Source organism: Crocodylus siamensis, chromosome 7 (assembly GCF_052110815.1).
Source record: "Crocodylus siamensis isolate JL-2025a chromosome 7, ASM5211081v1, whole genome shotgun sequence".
NCBI lineage: Eukaryota > Metazoa > Chordata > Crocodylia > Crocodylidae > Crocodylus > Crocodylus siamensis.
In genome coordinates, this window is record NC_143401.1 from 39,816,461 (window position 1) to 39,834,905 (window position 18,445).

Consider the following 18,445-nt stretch of genomic DNA (forward strand, 5'->3'; position numbering starts at 1 on the left):
ATGTTAATCACAATGTATGAGGTGACTTTTTACAACTCATTTATACTATACCGATGTTAAGGCAATGTGGGAAATTCTTTCTGTCTCTTATATCTCAAACTCTGTACCTAAATCCACAAGGGCACACCTTAAAGATATATTTCACTTTCTTCTGTGGATGGTAAGCAACCCCCATCACATGCTACAGTGAAGTGGTGGAGGGCATTTGGAGAGCACCTCAGAACCACTTGTTCAATTCTGGCACCAAAAACTGAAGGTAAAGTTGGAATGGAGTCTCTATCTCTGAAAACACCATTTCCACTCAAGAGCTCACCCATGACAAAATTATCCTTTGCCTTCATAAAAGCAGTTCTGGGGCGAATTTATTTCCCCTGAATTAGCCCAAGTTTCTCTTTTTTAATTTACCAGGGAGACCTTCAAATGCAAGAAATTTCTTCCCACAGACTCTAAATTCAACTTCTGCATGAAAAGATTTACATTCAATGTATTTTTTAGTCCCAGCTAAACACAATCCATTGCAGAGAACTATTTTTTAATTTGAGTTAGTTTAAGCTTTTTTGCCAACTTATAATCTTTCTTTCCTTGATTATAATTATGAGAACAACAAATGTAACTCAATGTGTTTCAGTCCTTATTTCTAAACCCGTGTGGCTCTGGCATATGAAGTCTGTCATAGGCTAAAGAAAACTATGTGGGAATCCCTTGTTAAAATAACAGTAAAACATTTCTGCCAGCACTGCATACTTGCTTTGCACTAACCAGCTACCAAACTGTTGTTCTCATCCTACACTGCTCCTTGGCAGCCTAAAGAAGCAGTATGTCACCATTATTATAGATGGGGTCTTGCTAGCTATTGCTTGTCTAGCATTTGATATGTACCTATATGGAGAGTAACTTTCTGTTTCCCAAAGTCCAAAAGCTATTGAACCTAATGTCTTGGTACATTATTCTAATTTGAAGCTAATTGGCCCTAGTGTGCCATCCTTTAAGTACTGAAATATGAAAGTGACTACTGCCAACACTTTGAGTGTTTATGCTTTTACATTTAAGAAGCACTATTACTATTACCCAGATTGTAATATGTGTTGGCTCTTTTCACCCTCATTACAGCCACACGGTACACAAATTATATAGCTATGGAATGGCTATTGGTATGCAAGAAAGGATTATTGGGGTCTGTATTAAAACAGCAAGAATGATCTTCACTGGGCCTGATCTTTATGCCTCAATCTCCAGAGGAACCATGAAGGAGCTAAGTAGGAGGTGTCAGATCTGTACTTTTTGGAAGACCCAGAACTAATACACAGCATATTTTACCCTGCAGCTTTCTTCTTGCGCATAGCTTTTGGGTCATTCATAAAGAGATAGCTCAAGAACAGCATCTTGCCCAACACATGACTAGAAATAACGGTCACAAGCTGGCAGAGGGTAAATTCAGATTAGACATCAGGAGGCGCTACTTCACTGTCAGGGTGGCTAGGATCTGGAACCAACTTTCAAGAGAAGTGGTGCTGGCTCCTACCCTGGGGGTCCTTAAGACAAGGCTAGACAAACACCTTGCTGGGGTCATTTGACCCCAGTACTCTTTCCTGCCATGGCAGGGGGTTGGACTTGATGATATGCTCAGGTCCCTTCCGACCCTACAAACTATGAAACATGCTGTTCTTAAAATCAAATCCTATTCTACCACTATTCCATTTGGGGTAGAGAGGGAGAGAGAGGATTTGGATAGCTTCTGCAGAAGGCTGCATCCCATTTGCATGTCTCTGCACACAGTGTTGCCAATTCTCGTATAAATAAAAAAAAGAGCTAAGTTTTTCATGCCAGAAATCATAAGAATTGGCAACACTGTGAGTGAGTGGATTCACCAACTCAGCTGAGCAGAGGGAAAGAAATAATAGGAGCTACTGCAAGTGGAAGGTAGATTCCTTCCACTAGCACCAGTGGAATTACCTTTTGCAAAGCTTAACTATTTAGATTGGGCAAAAGGACAAGATTTAGTCCTAAAAAGACAAAAATTGAAGGACATAAACCATATTTTTACAGAAACAATGAACAGAAAGACTGAAGAACTGCAAACAAATATAATGTGTGCTCCAACAGAAAGGGAAAGTACTATGGCGCTTTTTTTAGTGGCCAAGTGCTCAGTTAAGTCTTAGAAAATCAGACATTAAACAGCCTTTTTCTCATACCTTAAAATGCTGGGTTTTTCTCCCTTTTATTTGCAGGAAGACAGGTGCATTGGAGCACAAGCATCTCATTGGTGATATTTGTCTGGCTGTTCTCTGCTTTTTGGTCTGTAATGCCACTGTTGGGGTGGGGTGAATATAACTATGAGCCCCTAAGAACTTGTTGCACGTTGGACTACTCGAAAGGAGACAGGTGAGGCAGTGCATGGTCATTTCCTATCTGTTTTCTGTGAAATGGGGTATAATGGCAACAGCAAGTATTTTTCAGTGTTAATGCCAGGCATCCTGCTGCCCTAAGCAACTGCCTACCAGCTATCTAAAGAAGGATAAATGGGTAGAATTGTGCTTGTTAGTGCATTTTATAAACCAAATGCAAAAAGAATTAACAAGGTCTTTTTCCCCCCACCCACCAGAAATTATGTCACATTCCTTTTTGCTCTGGCCATTTTCAATTTCCTGATCCCAGGCTTCATCATGCTGACAGCTTATCAGTCTGTAGAGCACAAGTTCAAGAGAATTGGACAGTTTGAGGTAAGAAAACTTGTCAAACTCCCCCACAAAACTTGGACCACTTATGAGTTATAAAATCCTGAAAAAAAAATTCCCCTCAATTCTACTTAGAAAGTCTTTGAAACAATCTGTTCCTCTCCTAAAAAATAAACCCCAGGTTAGCCACTAGAAAAAGCTCAGGAGTAGCTTTGCTCAAAAAGCTGAAAGCTATATTTCTTAATTCAGACTTCTAGTACAAAGCTCTGAGAAACCGGCAACACTAAAGATATGTTACACGTATTCAGTTTCCAAGTGTGAGCAGGAGAGGAAGTTGGCTTTACAAATGTAGCCACTTTACACTTGGCTGAGGTGATTCAGAAATCTTTATGAGGTGGAAACAAAGGAATTGTTTCTTCAACACTGCTCTGGAGCACCAAGTTTATGATGATGTAATGTAGTGATTATATAACCTGGTTTCTTAGGCACATACTGCACATTCAGTGGGCTTTACACTTGACTAGTTGGTACAGACTGAGCGCTCTCAGCTATCAGAAATAGTTAATTCTTAGGGATAGTATTTTAGTGGAAAGGGTTTGTCCAAGCTGATTAATGTATAAATGAATGTTTGCAGCAGTGTGTGGTATTATGGGGTCTACTTAAGAGGCAGGAGATGTGTAAGCCTTAACATGAGTATTCAGTATGCAGTACTCAAATACTATGGCAAGCTTATGAAATAAAGAAGGCATTAGTGACACTGGAAGTTTTGATTCTGGTATTTATGGCAGCATGGCTAATTTTTGCTTGCAGTATTTTCTTGTGCAATTTATTGTTTGTGCAATTCTTTCAGAAGTTCACAAATGATCTCCCTATCCTGATTTTTTTACCCCACAAAGTTTCAATGTTCCCTCCCACCTGAAGTTTTCAGCAGATGTTAAACTATTTACACTTCACCTTGTCAGTTCATCACATGATGTATTTTTATTAACTCTGGCAACAGGACTTGCCAGCTGACTGAGGCCATGGACAGACATTAATTTCTAGTACTTCACAGTATTCTAGTATTTCACAGAAATTCTGAGCACTAGAAGAAGAGTTTGGGAGTCAGAGCCTACAAGTCCTACAACCAGGAGGCACTAGGGCTAAGGACAGACATTCAAAAAGCCTGAGCCTGAATTGATTCAATCTTTGCAAGTTAGTCTAACCTGGCTAGGCTAAATCAGTTTTGTAACTAGACAGACATCCCAGTAATGCAGGCACATGCCTGCAGTGGCTCTGGCTAGAAGCCAGGGGGCACTAGAGCAGCCTTCCCTTCCCTTGTATGGGGCTGGGCTGAGGGGGGCATGGCCAGGCCCTGGCAGAACACTGTGATTATTAGGGAGCCCCACCCCCTTTATAACAGCATTTATCAGCTCTGTTATCAGCATTTAATATCCCAGCAGAACACTAAAAGCCTCGCTCATAACAAGCTTTTCTTAAACAGTTTTTTCCAAAGGAAAATGCATGCCGCCCTGTGGCTCCTTTACTATTCATTCCATTCAGGAAGAGCACACACCAACTGCAGATGCTTCCTCAGTCTGATGAAGGGTTTTTAAACCCAAAAGCTTGCTAAGAAAATTTTTTCCAACTATTTGATTTGTCTAATAAAAGATAACAGATTTACCCGAAGAACCCTGTCTGCCTTTTCCAAAGGAAGGAATGCAGGGACATTACCATGTGAGCTGTTGATTATCTCCAAAAAGTCCTAAGCGGACACTGTCCTATCTGCCTTACACAGCAGCTAGCATACCACATGCTGGCTACAATCTGTGCTGCATGAGAGAGGAGGAAGGGATCTCTGCTTATGCAGTGAGTGGTGAGAGAGGGGGAGGGGGGCACAGGGAAGTCAGCGGACCTTGCTGTGTCTGCAAGCCTCTGCCAGTGCTGCAACCAGGGAGCGTCCAGCTCTGCTGTGGAGCAGACAGCCCAGCCCAGAGAGCATGCCAGGAAGCTGAGGGGTTCTGGTTTGGCTTAAACCAATAAAGGGTCTGGGACAGACATTGTGGTTTAGCCCAAATCAGTTAAGTCTGATACGACATTCAACCAGATTTATCTCAAACTAGTTTAAGCCATTTTCAAACTGGTTTATGTGCATTGAATGTTTGTTCTGTTACTGGTTTAAACCAGTTTCTGACCACTTAAACTGGTTTATGTGTAATGTCTGTCCTTAGCCTAGTGGACTGCTCCTTGAGACACCCACCCCCACACCACTGCTAAGGCAGGGGGCTGGCTGTCAATAGGCAGCTGGTAGCTGCCAAAAAAGCAGCAGCTGCCATGGACAGCCCCTCACCCTATAGAATTGATAAGGGTAAAAAGAATTGCTTTCCTAGCTTCTTCCACTCCCTGCCTCCTGCATCAAGCAACAGCACCCTCTAGGTGACTCAGAGGGGTGCACAGAGCAGGGGCCATTGTGTCACAACTGGAAGGGGTCCTGCCATGGGAGAATGCCAGCCCCCTGTCTCATTTTACCAGTTACTGGGATGGGTCCAGCTGTGGGAAACACATCTGGTTCACAGTCTGGGCAGGAGAAGTAGGCAGATGCCTATGGCTATTTCCAGCCTGGGGGAACCCTTGCACAGACCTCGGGTGACCCAGGTGTGTTTAGTGGCTGGAGAGCAGCAGCATCCATAAGGCACCCCTGGGAAGAAGGGTGAGAAGAGCACTGTAAGATACTGGGTGTCCTCAACACCCAAAAGAAGCATACACACACTTTAGCATAGGAGAGGAAAGATATTTCTAGTCAAAAGAGAAAGAACTTTCTTCCAAAAGAGCCTGTTTTATTCCTCAGGAAAACCCTTAAATGGCTGTATTCTCTTTCTCTCTATTGGGAAAAGAGCTTTTCTCCTAGCATGAATATCATGGCCTAAGCATGCAGTTCTAGCAGGGCAAGTATTTGGAGTCACATCCATATAATCCAAATGAGCTCTATAAAAGAACAAAGGACAGTATATCAGTGCAGTATATAACATATATTTAGTCTATTTAAGACACCTTTACTGAGTTTGAACAAGGATTAATATTTCACTGTGTTAAATAGAGCATGTAATTCTATAGTTAAATGCACGTGTTGCCCTCATTTTTTTCAGTTTAACACTGGTTTACCAGTGAAGACACTGATCATTTGCTGGGGACCCTACTGCCTTTTATATTTCTATGCTGCAGTTCAAAATGTGACATTTATTCCACTTAAACTACAAATGGTATGTAAATATATCCTCAGATAATTAAAAAGGCACATTGTTCATTCTTTTTTCTGACTTACTCTTATAGCACAATATCAGTTTAGGAATTAATACTTTGAAGCACAGCGTATAAATTAGAGGACAGTAGTTTCTTTGTAGTGTATTCTACCAATTTTAGAGTAAAACAACTTATTACAGTAATAAATATCATTAGCAGGATCATCACGACTGATTGCAAACAGTTTAAGAAGTTTCATTTGTTGCTTCAGTAGATGGCTTTAATCTGCATCTGTAGCTTGAGCATTATTAGATTGTGCAGTTTTTCACCTGCCAACCATTCAGATGTTATTATTCTAAAATGTCATTATTTGCTGATACAGTGCATTCATTTAGTAAGTGAACCTGTTATTAGCAAAGTCACTCTAACCAAAATGTAGCTTTTTTTTTCCCTCCATGATTAAACACTGTTCTAGAACAGGAAGAGAAGAACTTTTCGACTTGGTTTTCTCTGCTCCATATTTGCTGGAAAAAGCAGGAGATGCCAAAAATCATACAAAAATGTTTACCATATGCACATAAAGTTATTCAAAATCATCATAAACTTGTCTTGAGGGACTGATTGGCTCATGGATTCAGTAATAACATATAGAGCCTTTTATCTTTAGCTCACTGGTTAAACTCTAGCACAGATTGCAATTAATCAAAAGTCTTTAATCATATATTAGGTATTCAGTATCCCAAATTAAATGAGCTGGTGATCTCAGTTTAGTTCCCAATTGACAGGTGCCCACAGCTTAACATTCGCTTCTGCAAACTGTGCATTTGCATTCAGTTTCTGTCTTAACTGGGTGTATCTACATAAGCTGTTTACTGTGGAGTAGACTAATTAGCTCCCCAGTAAACATCTTGGCATCTACATGTGTGGGACTATTAGGCTGGACTAAACTAATCAACTCCACAGCAGGGTAGTACTTTTTAATGTCCCCAGACTCCCTGCCAGCTGGAGCTGCTTCAACCTGGCTCGGCATGCTGTGGTCCCAGGCATACCTGTGAATACAGCGCCCAGGAGCAGTAAGTTCCAGCATGATAAGTGTCATGTGCATGTGACACACCCACTGAAATGTAACGGGCACAGATGCTAGACTAACTTCCTATTTTTGGAGGTGCCCCCTTCCAGATCAGAGAATACTGGCTGGGTGGCATGTTGTCTGTTTTGCTGTTGTCATGTGCGTGGAGGATTAATACTATCCAAAATCCTTTACCAGAACCAAATTCACTTAAAAAATAATCCATCCAATTCCTGCAATTAAGAATTTGTTTGCTAAAGAACAAACCAAATAATTCTTAAGGCTAGACTGAAGTGATGCTACATGGATCCCTGTGGTAATTTCTCCAAACCAACTCGCCTTCCCCCGCCCCCAACGCTTACCCCCAACACACACAGGCACGCAAGCTAACTTAATTTCGTATTTAAAGTGTTGTGTCTTATAACAGGTTCCTGCCATTATTGCCAAGACTTCACCAACCATGAATGCCTTTCTATATTCCCTGGGAAATGAAAACTACAGAGGAGGAATATGGCAATTTCTCACAGGACAGAAGGTTGAGAAAGCAGAGGTCGATAATAAAATTAAGTAACAAGTTTTTCCTTCCAGGTAAAGTTAATGTAGACATGTAACTGAAGGCAAAACAACATAGGAAACCATATACATACTGCAACTTAGTTAATGGTGCTTCCATTGGAAAGGTTTTTTTCATGTATTTCCTGGATTATCACAGCTATAACACTACAACACCACACAAAAGAAAATGAGTCAGATAACTCTTTAATTTTTATTTCAGTCTATTCTAGGCTTTTTGTCAAACAAATTGCTTTAAACCCAATGTTGGTTGTAGTCAGTATCAGTTTGTGTGTCATTGCAGATCTTGTGTGTGCTGTGAAGCATTTTTTCTGTTACACTAATGTCAAAGTTTAGAAAATTAAGTGAAGTAGGATATTAGGTTATCCAGTGAAGCCTACCAGAATTAATTTGCATTTGGTTTGTCCATATGGTATATCTGGATTACCAGAAGATTAAAGAAGTGTCCAGAATTATACCATATGTCTATGTAAATAGCTTGTTCATCTGAATATTTTAAATTCATATATAATGAAAGTTTGCAAATGTATGAGGCTGAATCTGCCATCTTTATTTGTCAAAACATTCCAATGAGTGTTTTTTCCAAGTAAGAAATATTAGATTTGATCCTATCCCAATTTAATTCCCGTATATCATTCAATTTGCAACCAAGCTCTACTGCTGCTCATCCCCTTCACAATAAGCCAACTCAGATTACTCCATTAGTTCTTTTCATATTTTATCAATCACTAAAACAGAGGCCAAAAATGGGCCAAATTTTATTCTAGAACAGCACTGTAAATCTGGTGTCACCAAATTCCAGTGACTTAGTGGAGTTACAATTCTCATGTCATTGAGAGGAGACATGGGCCTTACTGTAACTCAAGAAGCCAGCAAATATTAAATAACTGCTATATCCTTCTAATATGAATATTGAAATGATTTCTAGTTATCAGGATGCTGCATTTAAGATTTATTTTTTACTCAATCATGTTTTTCAGCATTCCTATATATCTGAAAACTGGCAGTTAGTTTTGCTTGTTGTCACAAGATATAACTCCAAATAATCTATTTATAAAAATGTGTGCATGACACAAAATGAGAGAGAGTGTGTATACAGAAACCCAAATCTAATTGGATTTTACAGAGATCTTGCAATTAAGTAAAGTGCTTTGAAACTAAATGGCATCATCTCAAACAAGTTTTATAATACTCTCACAGGCCACGTCCAGATGAGCATAGCCATGTGGTATGCGGCAGCACATACCACATGTTCAGTTGTTCTCCACAATTGAGGGGAAGGGGGAGAACAGTTTGACCCCTGGTTATCCAAGCATCAAAAAAAACTGTGGGAAAAAATGCATAGAAGTACATGCCGGCTGCTCAAAATTGGAGCCTGGCCAGCTGAAGGGCCAGGCTCCATGCAGCAGGATCACCAGAAGGCCCCCAGAACCCCAGGTAAGGCTGCTAAGGTCATCCCAGTGCTGGCCCCGACCTCTCCTATTCCACCCAGGGTAACCTGCCATGTGCCACGGGGCACGCTGCACAGGAGTTCCCCATGGACAACTAACAGTAGCATAAAGTGCACTGCTGCTAGTTTTCCCTGGGGAACCAAATGTCCACACACATGTGGACATGGCCACAAAGTATAGTCTGTGGGCCCAATAGTGTCTGAGAATTCCTGAAATGCAGCCCCTATAGTCCATCTTCACAAAAGAGAAACAACCTATGGAAACTTTGGGTTTCAAGGGCCCTCAGATAAAAGTGGAGTGATAGCTTGTAGCCTCATTGATCTGCATCTGCGTGTTAAGAGTAAGTGTGGCTACAGTCTGGTCTGTTTTTGCAAATTTGATATAGTCTTTGGACTACTGGTGAATTAGCTATTCCAGCTGTCAGCTGAACAGGGATAAAACAAATGCCTTTGAACATAAGAAAAAATGTTGAAGTCCTCAAGATGAAATTATCTGATTCCATATCTGATAATTATATTAATATTTTACAGCATGCAGATTTTACTTCTGCCAACACTAAGAGGCACCCCTATATATACTCAGTATATTCATGCCCATTCTCCTCATTAGTGTCATTGGGAATTATTTTTATAAGACTTTGACGCGTAGATTTAAAAAAAGACTTCTAAGCAAGCAACAGAAGGGAAATTCTCATTCTTATCCCCACACAGATTTTCTTGAGGTCTTATTCAAGACATAGCCCAAACACTTTAAATGTAATTCATTACAATCTAAATTATCACAGGAATTAAGCACCTACAGCTCCAAATGAAATTCCTGAGCCCTCAGTTATGTTTTTGGAGAAAGGCGGCGAGTGGGGGGAGGCTCTTACAGAGTCAGCTTTCCTGCATCACCTACAATTAGATAAAAAAGATCATGAGCTATATTGAGGTTTCAATTTTCTGTTCTTATCTTTACACATTTATCCTTACACATACTGGGTTTCTTCTCCTAACACTAAAGACTGATTTGGGAACTGGATCTGGGGGCAGACAAAGAATGTGCACCTATGTCCACCATGGTACTATATTATACTTTCAATAAAAGTGCCACCACCAGGAAGGAAAGGAAGGTAAATGTAGATTTTATAAATATGGATCTAAAAAAATCACAAGGGTCAGAGGTTTATTTTGACTACCTGGGATTTATATTATGGCTAGGCTGTAGTACTGCAGCCAAGGACCTGGAGGTTAAAATGGACCATTAACTGAATACGAGCCAATAGTGTGCTCTTGCAAAAAAAGCCAACAGCACACTAGGTATATGGGAAATAATTCTTCTGTTGTATTTGTCACTGGTGAGGCCTCATCAGGAGAATTGTATCCATTTTTGGGCCCCACACTTCAAGAATGATGTGGACAGGTTGGAAAGAATCCAGTGACAAGCAACAAAAATTATTAGAGACCTAGGAAACCTGACTGAGGAAAGGCTGAAAGAGCTAGGGTTATTTAGTCTACAGAAGAGACAATTGTGGGGGAATTTCGTAAGTCTTCAAACACCTAAAGGGCAATTCCAAAGAGAACAGAGATTAACTTTTCTGTGGCCATAGGGGAATGGACTCAGATAAATGGCCTCAGACTGCAGCAAAGTAAATTTAAATTGGAGATTAGGAAGAACTTTCCGATTATAAGGGTGGTCAAGCATTGAAATAGGCTACCTAAGGAAGTTATGGACTCTCCATCGCTGGACATTTTCAACAGCAGTTTAGACCGACAGTTGGCTTGGATGTTTTATTCAAAGATGATCCTGTCTTGAGCAGGGGCTAGATTAGATTACCCTGTGAGGTTCTTTCTATCCCTACTTTTCCACCATCCTGAGATCCTATGAAAACTGTACTATACAAATGTGAGTGTTAATCATAAACATGTATCCTGTTATCAAACATATCCCAATTAAATGTGTTATGTTTCATTAATCAATGGAAATTGATGGCTGGAGATGCAAGTTGAAATTAAATTGCAAAAACAGATATTGGCATGCAATGTACATTGTGTGTATATGTTCACGGAGATAGAAAGACTATAAATCAAAGTATAACAATCTGTTTCTATATAAATGAATATGGCTGGTCTGATAAACATAAGATGTTTTTCTCTGAAAGTGTGTAATTTCCTTCCTAAACAGAATGAACCGTGTGAAGTGAAGCTCCTGCATTTTAATTAAAGAAAAAGATGTGTGCACACACATGTGCTTATTTTAAATGTTGTATTGAAATCCAGCCATGCAAGATAACTCTCAAAAGATTACTTGGAAAACAAAAAGTCCATGAATACCAGGAAATAAATGCACAGAAACATGAAAAAATAAAGAAATCCTAAACTGATGCAAGTATAAGTAATATAATTTTAGGACTCAATTGTATATAGAAGATGAATGAAAAGCATCACACAATTTTTTTCTACACTTTCAGACCCTTAGATGTTGACAAAGAGGAAGACAATGTTAGCTTTCTTATGTGAGGAGTGTAGTAAATTTCAGAGTGTAGGTACAGAACCTGGTTTTAAGACTGCAAAATCAGTCGATATAGTAAAAGAGAAGAACAAGCCCAAGCCTTGGGCCTAGATATGGATTTGCCTTTATAGCTGATAAAACAGCAGGAGAATTGTGCTAAAGATTAAATTTTGAGAGATCTAGGCCCTGATCCAGCAAAGCATTTAAGCATATATTTAACTACAAGCACGGGAGCAATTCAATCAAAGTAAATGGGAATTAAGCACATACTCAATTTCCCTTCAAGTACACAGCCCTAAAGAATAATAACTTTTAGTTAAAAAGAATTTGTGAAATATTTCCTCGGTAGTAACATAAGTTATTAATGTATCTGGAAATGTGAGGCCTGATTCACTATTGTACCTTTACAACTGGGTAAATTAATGACATATTAGCTGTAAAATGTCACCAGATCAGAATGATAATGTTTAGCTATGCAAAGGCCAAGAATTAGAAAAACTTGCTCTCCATGCTTTATCTCTACTGCACCTATGTACAGATTTTCAGTGTCTAGTGCTGTCAATCTGATGAAAATTATGAACAGTAAAATTATTTTAAAAATTCAAACTTTAAAAAATAAATGCTTACTATGGGAACAATAATTCAAAAAAGACTGTGTACTCAAAACTTTGTCAAGTCATAAGACATCCCCATTTCCCCACTGCTGTCTACTGAGATGCTAAGTACTCAGGTTGAAGAGTCTAGTCTGTCTGGCTAGGCACAGACATTTGAGAAGCCTGAGCCTGAATTGATTTAATCTCTGCAGGTTAGTCTAACCTGGCTAGGCGAAATCAGTTTTGTAACCAGACAGACAACCCAGAAATGTAGGCACATGCCTACAGTGGCTCAGGCTAGAAGCCGCGGAGTGCTAGAGCAGCCCTCCCCTCCTTCCACAGCATGGAGCTCAGAGGGGTGTGGCCAGGCAGCTGTGATTAACCCAGCAGGGAACTGATAACAGTGTTTATCACCCAATTAAGAAAACAACAGAGGGACACTACCAGCTCTTGTTGATTTTCCCTGTTAATTCTACCTGCTGATTCAGCACTGACTATAGCCAGCATGTGATCTGTGAGCTAATACACAGAAACCTCCTCAGCGAGGTGGGGGGGCGGAGTGTGGGGCAGGATTTCTGCTTAGCAGGGCATGGTGAGGGGAGGAGGGAAGCAGCTCACAGTCTCTGGAGCTCCAGCCAGGGAGCAGAAGAGAGGGGCCAGCCCTGCTGTGGAGCAAAGAGCCCCACCCAGCCCAGAGAACATGCCAGGATGATGGGGTTGTCTGGTTTATCTTAAAGCAAAAAGGGGTCTGGGGCAAATATTGCATAAACTGGTTTAAGCCCAACCAGTTGAGTCTGATACTACATTCAGCCAAGTTCTCTCAAACTGGTTTCAGCCATTTTCAGACTGGTTTATGTGCACTGAACATCTGTTCTGTTACATGTTTAAACCAGTTTCTGATCACTTAAACTGGTTTGTGTGTAATGTCTGTCCCTAACCTCTACGGAAATAGTGGTTGTTATTATTTTTTAAGACCTGATTTGAGGATGATGGATTAATTGGAGTAGTCAGAAGGGCTTGAATTTGACTAGGAAGGGAACATTGATAATGAAATAATTTTAATTACAAACACCAAAATATATATAATCTGTCCTAAAGTATAAACCAGTCTTAAAGCATAATGCTTCTGACAAACATAAATAGAAAGGAGTATGTAAAGGATCCTTTCTTTTTAATTCTCAAGCAACTAAAATTAGGAGGTTGGATAACAAACTAGAAGAGCTGAAGATGCTCACTTATGAGGAAAACATGTGTTATGTTTGGTGTTAATGAAACACGGTAGGAAAGCTGTCATAATTGTAATGTTAAAATCAATAGTTACACCTTGTTCCATAAGGACAGATTGGGAAAAGAGAAGATAAGAACAAGCAGTCTTCCTCAAAGATACTGGAATCTATCAGTGTCAGAGGATTCAAAACTACTTGAATGCTTATAGATTTAAATTCTAAATAAAAATGAATACACTAAGTAAGATATTACAGACCACCAAATCTCTCAGGATAACCTGCTCTATTTACAGCTGTTCACAATGCATAGGAAGAATATCCACATGGGGGGACACTTGATGGATATCTTAAGTGATGAGTAAGAAAACGTCTTTAGAATTTCTAAAGAAATAATGGATGGTTTCTTAATAAAGAAAGTTCTTCAGCCAAGATGGTTGCAACTTAGTCTTGGACCTCATTCTGACAAAATCAAAATGATGCAACGGGTTTCAAAACAGCCTTGAAACTAAACGAGGGCAATCAAAACATTCCAAAAGTTTTTAAATTTTTCAAGTTTTGAAGCTGAGGCTAGGCTTGCCTTCAGGAAAACAGAAAGTAAGGAGAGGAAGAGGGAAGAGTGGGGAAGCCCTGCTCTGATATTGACTGTGTAGCTGGCCAGTGACTGTGATCCTTCCCTGAGGTCCCTTCCAATCCCAGTGCTCTGGGGGTGGGGTGGAAATACAGCATAAAAAGCATCCTTGTTTGAACTGAGTTGCTTTCTGCCTTGGGCTCAGTTACTTTTGTGCTTTTCCTGGAACACAACAACTGCAGAAACTTCCTCAGCCTGAGAAAGGGTTTTTAAACCCAAAAGCTTGGTTAAATTTTTTTTCCAACTATTTAAGTTGGTCTAATAAAAGATATCAGATTCACCCAAAGAACCTTGTCTGCCATGTCCTTAGACCAACATGAATACAACCTACACCTCTATATACATTTATATATTTTTATAAAGACAAGACATTATGAAACACACCATGAAGCATTCTGGAAAGGCAGCTGGCAAGCTTTCAGGTAGGGACAGAAGAGGGGGTAGAGGGAGAGGTGTATGTTCCCTGCCCCCAACCAAACTGAGATGTAGCCTCTTTGCTACAACAAGCAGGCTTGAAGCTTCTACTAGTTGTACAGGCAGCAAGGAGAGGGGAGCAGTGGCAGTGCCACTGCCTGTGCCTGAGTCTGCATCCCCTCCAAGAGCAACAGTCATAACCCCACCACCACCAGCAGGATAACAAGCAGCAGCACCAGCATAACAGTCTCCTCCACCCCCATTTCACTTCCCAGGCTGAGCCTTCCAGTGCCAAAAGAAGAGCTGGAGCTGGAGCTGGAGCTGGAGCTGGAGCTGGAGCTGGAGCTGGTTCTGAGTGCCCTAGCAAGGGAAATTCTGGGGAAGGATGGGGAATCATCTGAGTTTGTGCTCCATACCCCTCAAATTTCCCCTAGAGCCAAGTCTCTTTCCCTAGAAGGCACTTCAGAGGAGGCTGAGGTAAAGGGTACAGAGGCAAGCGGCTCAGCATGGAGACTTCTCTGGCAGATGCTGGAGAACAAGCTCCAGCAGGAGAGGAAAAAAGGGCTCTGTCGCAGTTTGGCTGCCTGAGATGATACTGGTGCTACTGTGCTGCTCATTAAGCTATTATTACCTGTTAAAGTGGTGGACCAAACTGAGGCTGTAGGAGAGAAGGAGACCTCATTGGGGCACACTATGATGTCATGTAGAGGTCCTGGCGCCAGTGAGGGTGCACCTTAACACACCCACTGTGACACATGTCATGAGTTTTGCTTGTCAGCAGCTTGAGGTAGTTTCCCAGAAACCCTTGTGCCTATCTCCTTGAAACCTGGCAGTCTTCGTGGCCTCAGCAGGGGTTACCATGCCTGCAGTTTTCACCCCCTGTGCCTTCACACTTACAAGTGACATGAGTTTTGCTTTCAAGAATTTGAGGTGCAGTTTCCCAGAAACCCCTGCACTTATCTCCTTGAAATATGGCAGACTTCATGTCCTCAGAAGCAGCTACCATCTCTGCTTTTTTCATCCAAATCTTCCAAAAAATTACAGTTACAGGCAGTTTTGTGATTCCCTATTATAGCCTATGGGTGAAACGTAGAATCAGCGTCAAAACAGTGAAACAGTTTTGATGAAACGAAACGGAACTTTCAAAACTGAATGAAACTCAAAACAAAACACTATCCCATCGAAGTGGTGAAACAGAAGTCTAAACGAAATGGTGCTGTTTCGCACAGCCCTAGAACATACTATATATATTGTAGCAAAACCCCCAGTTTCTTTTTTTTTTTTATTGCATTCCCTCCCTTTCCCCAACCATTTCTGACTTTTTCTCTCCCTCTCTATTCCCTATAGATAAGTATAAGTAAACTAAGATATAGAGTAAGCTTTAAACATTTTTATTTTGGTAGCAAGTTTTTGGTTTTGGATATTCAGTTTTATATTTTATTATTAAATTTATATTGATTCTTACTGTTGTATATTGTATTATTATCATTTTCATATTGATTTTTATTGTTTCATATGGATATTGTATGGTTTAGGCCTGTGTTTGTAAGTGAACCAAAGTCAAGTCAAGTTTCCATTTTATATGTCAAGTCTCCATCTTGTGTCCTCAGCCTGGGCATCCCCTGTGTGTCACAACTGTATGAGTCACATATCCCTCCCATGTAAATTGGTTCCCAGATTAATGAGAGTGATTGGAAATGACTGAAATACAATGGTAGCAGGCCTCTACTGAATGGCCTATAACGATTGGGCCATCACCTCGCATTGTTCTTGGGTGAGGTCCATGGTTCCTGGGTGAATCAGAGACAAGACTAGCATTTGAAAAACAAAAGACCCTGCAGAACCAGCAACTCTCACCATTACAGACACCTGAAACTGCACATCCCTGCATGGAGCGCACATGCTCAGTATGCCAGGGGCTAACCTTTGCCTGGGCATGCCTCCTGTCACTAGGGTCACACAAGGTCTGCCCCTATAAAAAGGGGTAGTGAAGACAGACCCAGTGGGACGCCCTCTCCATCTGGACCAGCACCATGCCACACCACCTATCCACCCAGAGGTCCTGCCGGTGACCCCCCTCTGAGCAATACCTACTGGACAAGGAGCCCTTTCCAGCCTGGATAGGTAGATATTACCTGCATACCTCCTCCTACAATTTGGACTCTCTCTCTCCCCTTCTGGACTTCAGTGGACTTCAGCCCCTGCACCAAGCCTCTCTAACCCCTGCTGCCATTGTGTGTGCGTGGGTGGGTGTGGGTACAAAGGAACCACTGTCATTTGCAAACCCGAGTTGGGTCATGTTTTACTAAATCCCAGTCCCTTCCTTATTTTAAATTCCAGCCTCATTCTCTCTCTCTCTCTCTCAGCTCTAGTCTCCATCCTCTCTGCTAGTTTCCCCATCTCCTCCCAATATCATCTCCCCTTTTCTGCCACCTCTCAGCCTTCCCTGTTCCTACTGCCTTTTCCCTGTGACTCTCTGCTGCCTTTCTCTGCTTTCCTGATGCCCTGCCACCTGCTGCTTTTCCTGTGATTTTCTGCTGTCCTCTCTCTGTTGTCAGGTTTCCCCGGCACCTTCTGTAATATCCTCCCCCGGCCCCCCGGCAGCTTCCCAGCTCCTATTAGCTGTCCTGCAGTTCTCTCCAACTTCCAGCACCTACTGCTGCTCTCTGCAACTTCTCTAGCTTCCCCGGAGCCATCCTCTGGCTCCCCACACCCAGAACCCCTCTTTAACACCCACACTTCCTTTAGTCCCATTTTTCACCCTCCCCATCTACCTTTTCAGCTCCCCCATAGATTTGGCTCCAGTCCCGCACTCTGTGCCGGATGCTTCCCTGTTCTGCAGGCTTTGGACATTGTCTTTTAATCAATTAAGATCAATTAACGTAAATTTACCCCTTGAGCCTCAGTTCTTCAGCCCAGGCCCCTGTAGTCTACTGGTTCTAATCCTGGTCCTGGTAACTTTAACTCCCTACACTTCTACTTTCTTACCTTAATCTTTCTCCAGGTATCCCAAGTACACCAAGCACATACATACATACATATCACAATACCCAACTTAGGAACTCACTTGTGTGTATGTATAGGTGGTGGCATGTGTGTCAATTAGTGCGTACATATATACATATATATAGATATCACTCTGTGTGTGTGTGGTATATGAAATAGTAATCCACATATGTGTATTGAATATGCAGGTGTTGGTAACTGGTAACTCATTCTGTCTAAATTTAGTGTGTGTAGTGTGCGTGAACCTAGACTAATTATTTTGAATGTGCATGTATCTGAGTTGCTAGTATGAGTGTGTGTGTGTATATATATCTATAGATATAGATATATATGGCATTGTGTGCATGATATATGAATTAGTGATCAGTGTCTAACTTTTGGGGTGTACAGTGTATGTGCCTGAGCTGGTAGTGTGAGTGTGTATGTCTAATAGGGATGTATGCACCTAGTGAGTGTGTGCTTAATTGATTTTTATGTGTGCATGTGCAGTTGTACACAACACCGTCCTGTCTAACAGCACAATATTGAGATCCTGAGTGTTGGCCTGACCCCTCTGGGCAACAATATAGTAAATGTGACTCACAGGAAAACTTGCTATATATGCTCACACATCAAGCTGCACCTTGTCTCTGCATCTCCATTTCAGCAGTATAATGAACTACTATTTTTTCTCCAGCTCCAGCCATAAAATTCATCTAAATCACTTCTTCAAAAAACAAGTATATATTTTCTAGTTCAGAAATGATAAAGACTTAAGAAATTAATCACAAAAACTCTAAAATCACCAAAAGCAGCAAAACAAGCAATCATATGGCCTGTCTAACATTTACCAAGTTTAAAAAGCTAGTTAATTTTTCCCTTTTTCAGTTGCTCTTTTAAGAGTTTTGTAAATGGGAGTTAGGGCTAATATTAGAAAAGAAATGTAAAGATGTCATTTTAAATGGGCCACAAGCAGTTTAAAATGTGACTACTTGATATTTAATACTAACACAGTGCTTTTCATCCTCAAAGCACTTTACAATATTAACCTTTTGTTCTTACAGCAACTCAGTGACCCAATATATTACACTGACTCCATTGTAAGGTAGAATAAGGCCCCTG

The 18,445-nt window shown here is 40.9% G+C and overlaps 1 protein-coding gene across 1 annotated transcript in view; it reads left to right on the forward strand.

Annotated features, from left to right (window-relative positions):
- RGR (retinal G protein coupled receptor) overlaps positions 1-12,104 on the forward strand; it is a 32,030-nt gene extending 19,926 nt beyond the window's left edge. Inside the window, exons 4-8 of the mRNA XM_090057348.1 lie at positions 2,229-2,382; positions 2,603-2,720; positions 5,801-5,914; positions 7,391-7,551; positions 11,151-12,104. Coding sequence (XP_089913474.1) covers positions 2,229-2,382; positions 2,603-2,720; positions 5,801-5,914; positions 7,391-7,534 — 530 coding nt within the window. The 3' untranslated portion in view covers positions 7,535-7,551; positions 11,151-12,104. The remainder of the gene's footprint in view (positions 1-2,228; positions 2,383-2,602; positions 2,721-5,800; positions 5,915-7,390; positions 7,552-11,150) is intronic.
- Positions 12,105-18,445: the final 6,341 nt, after the last annotated feature.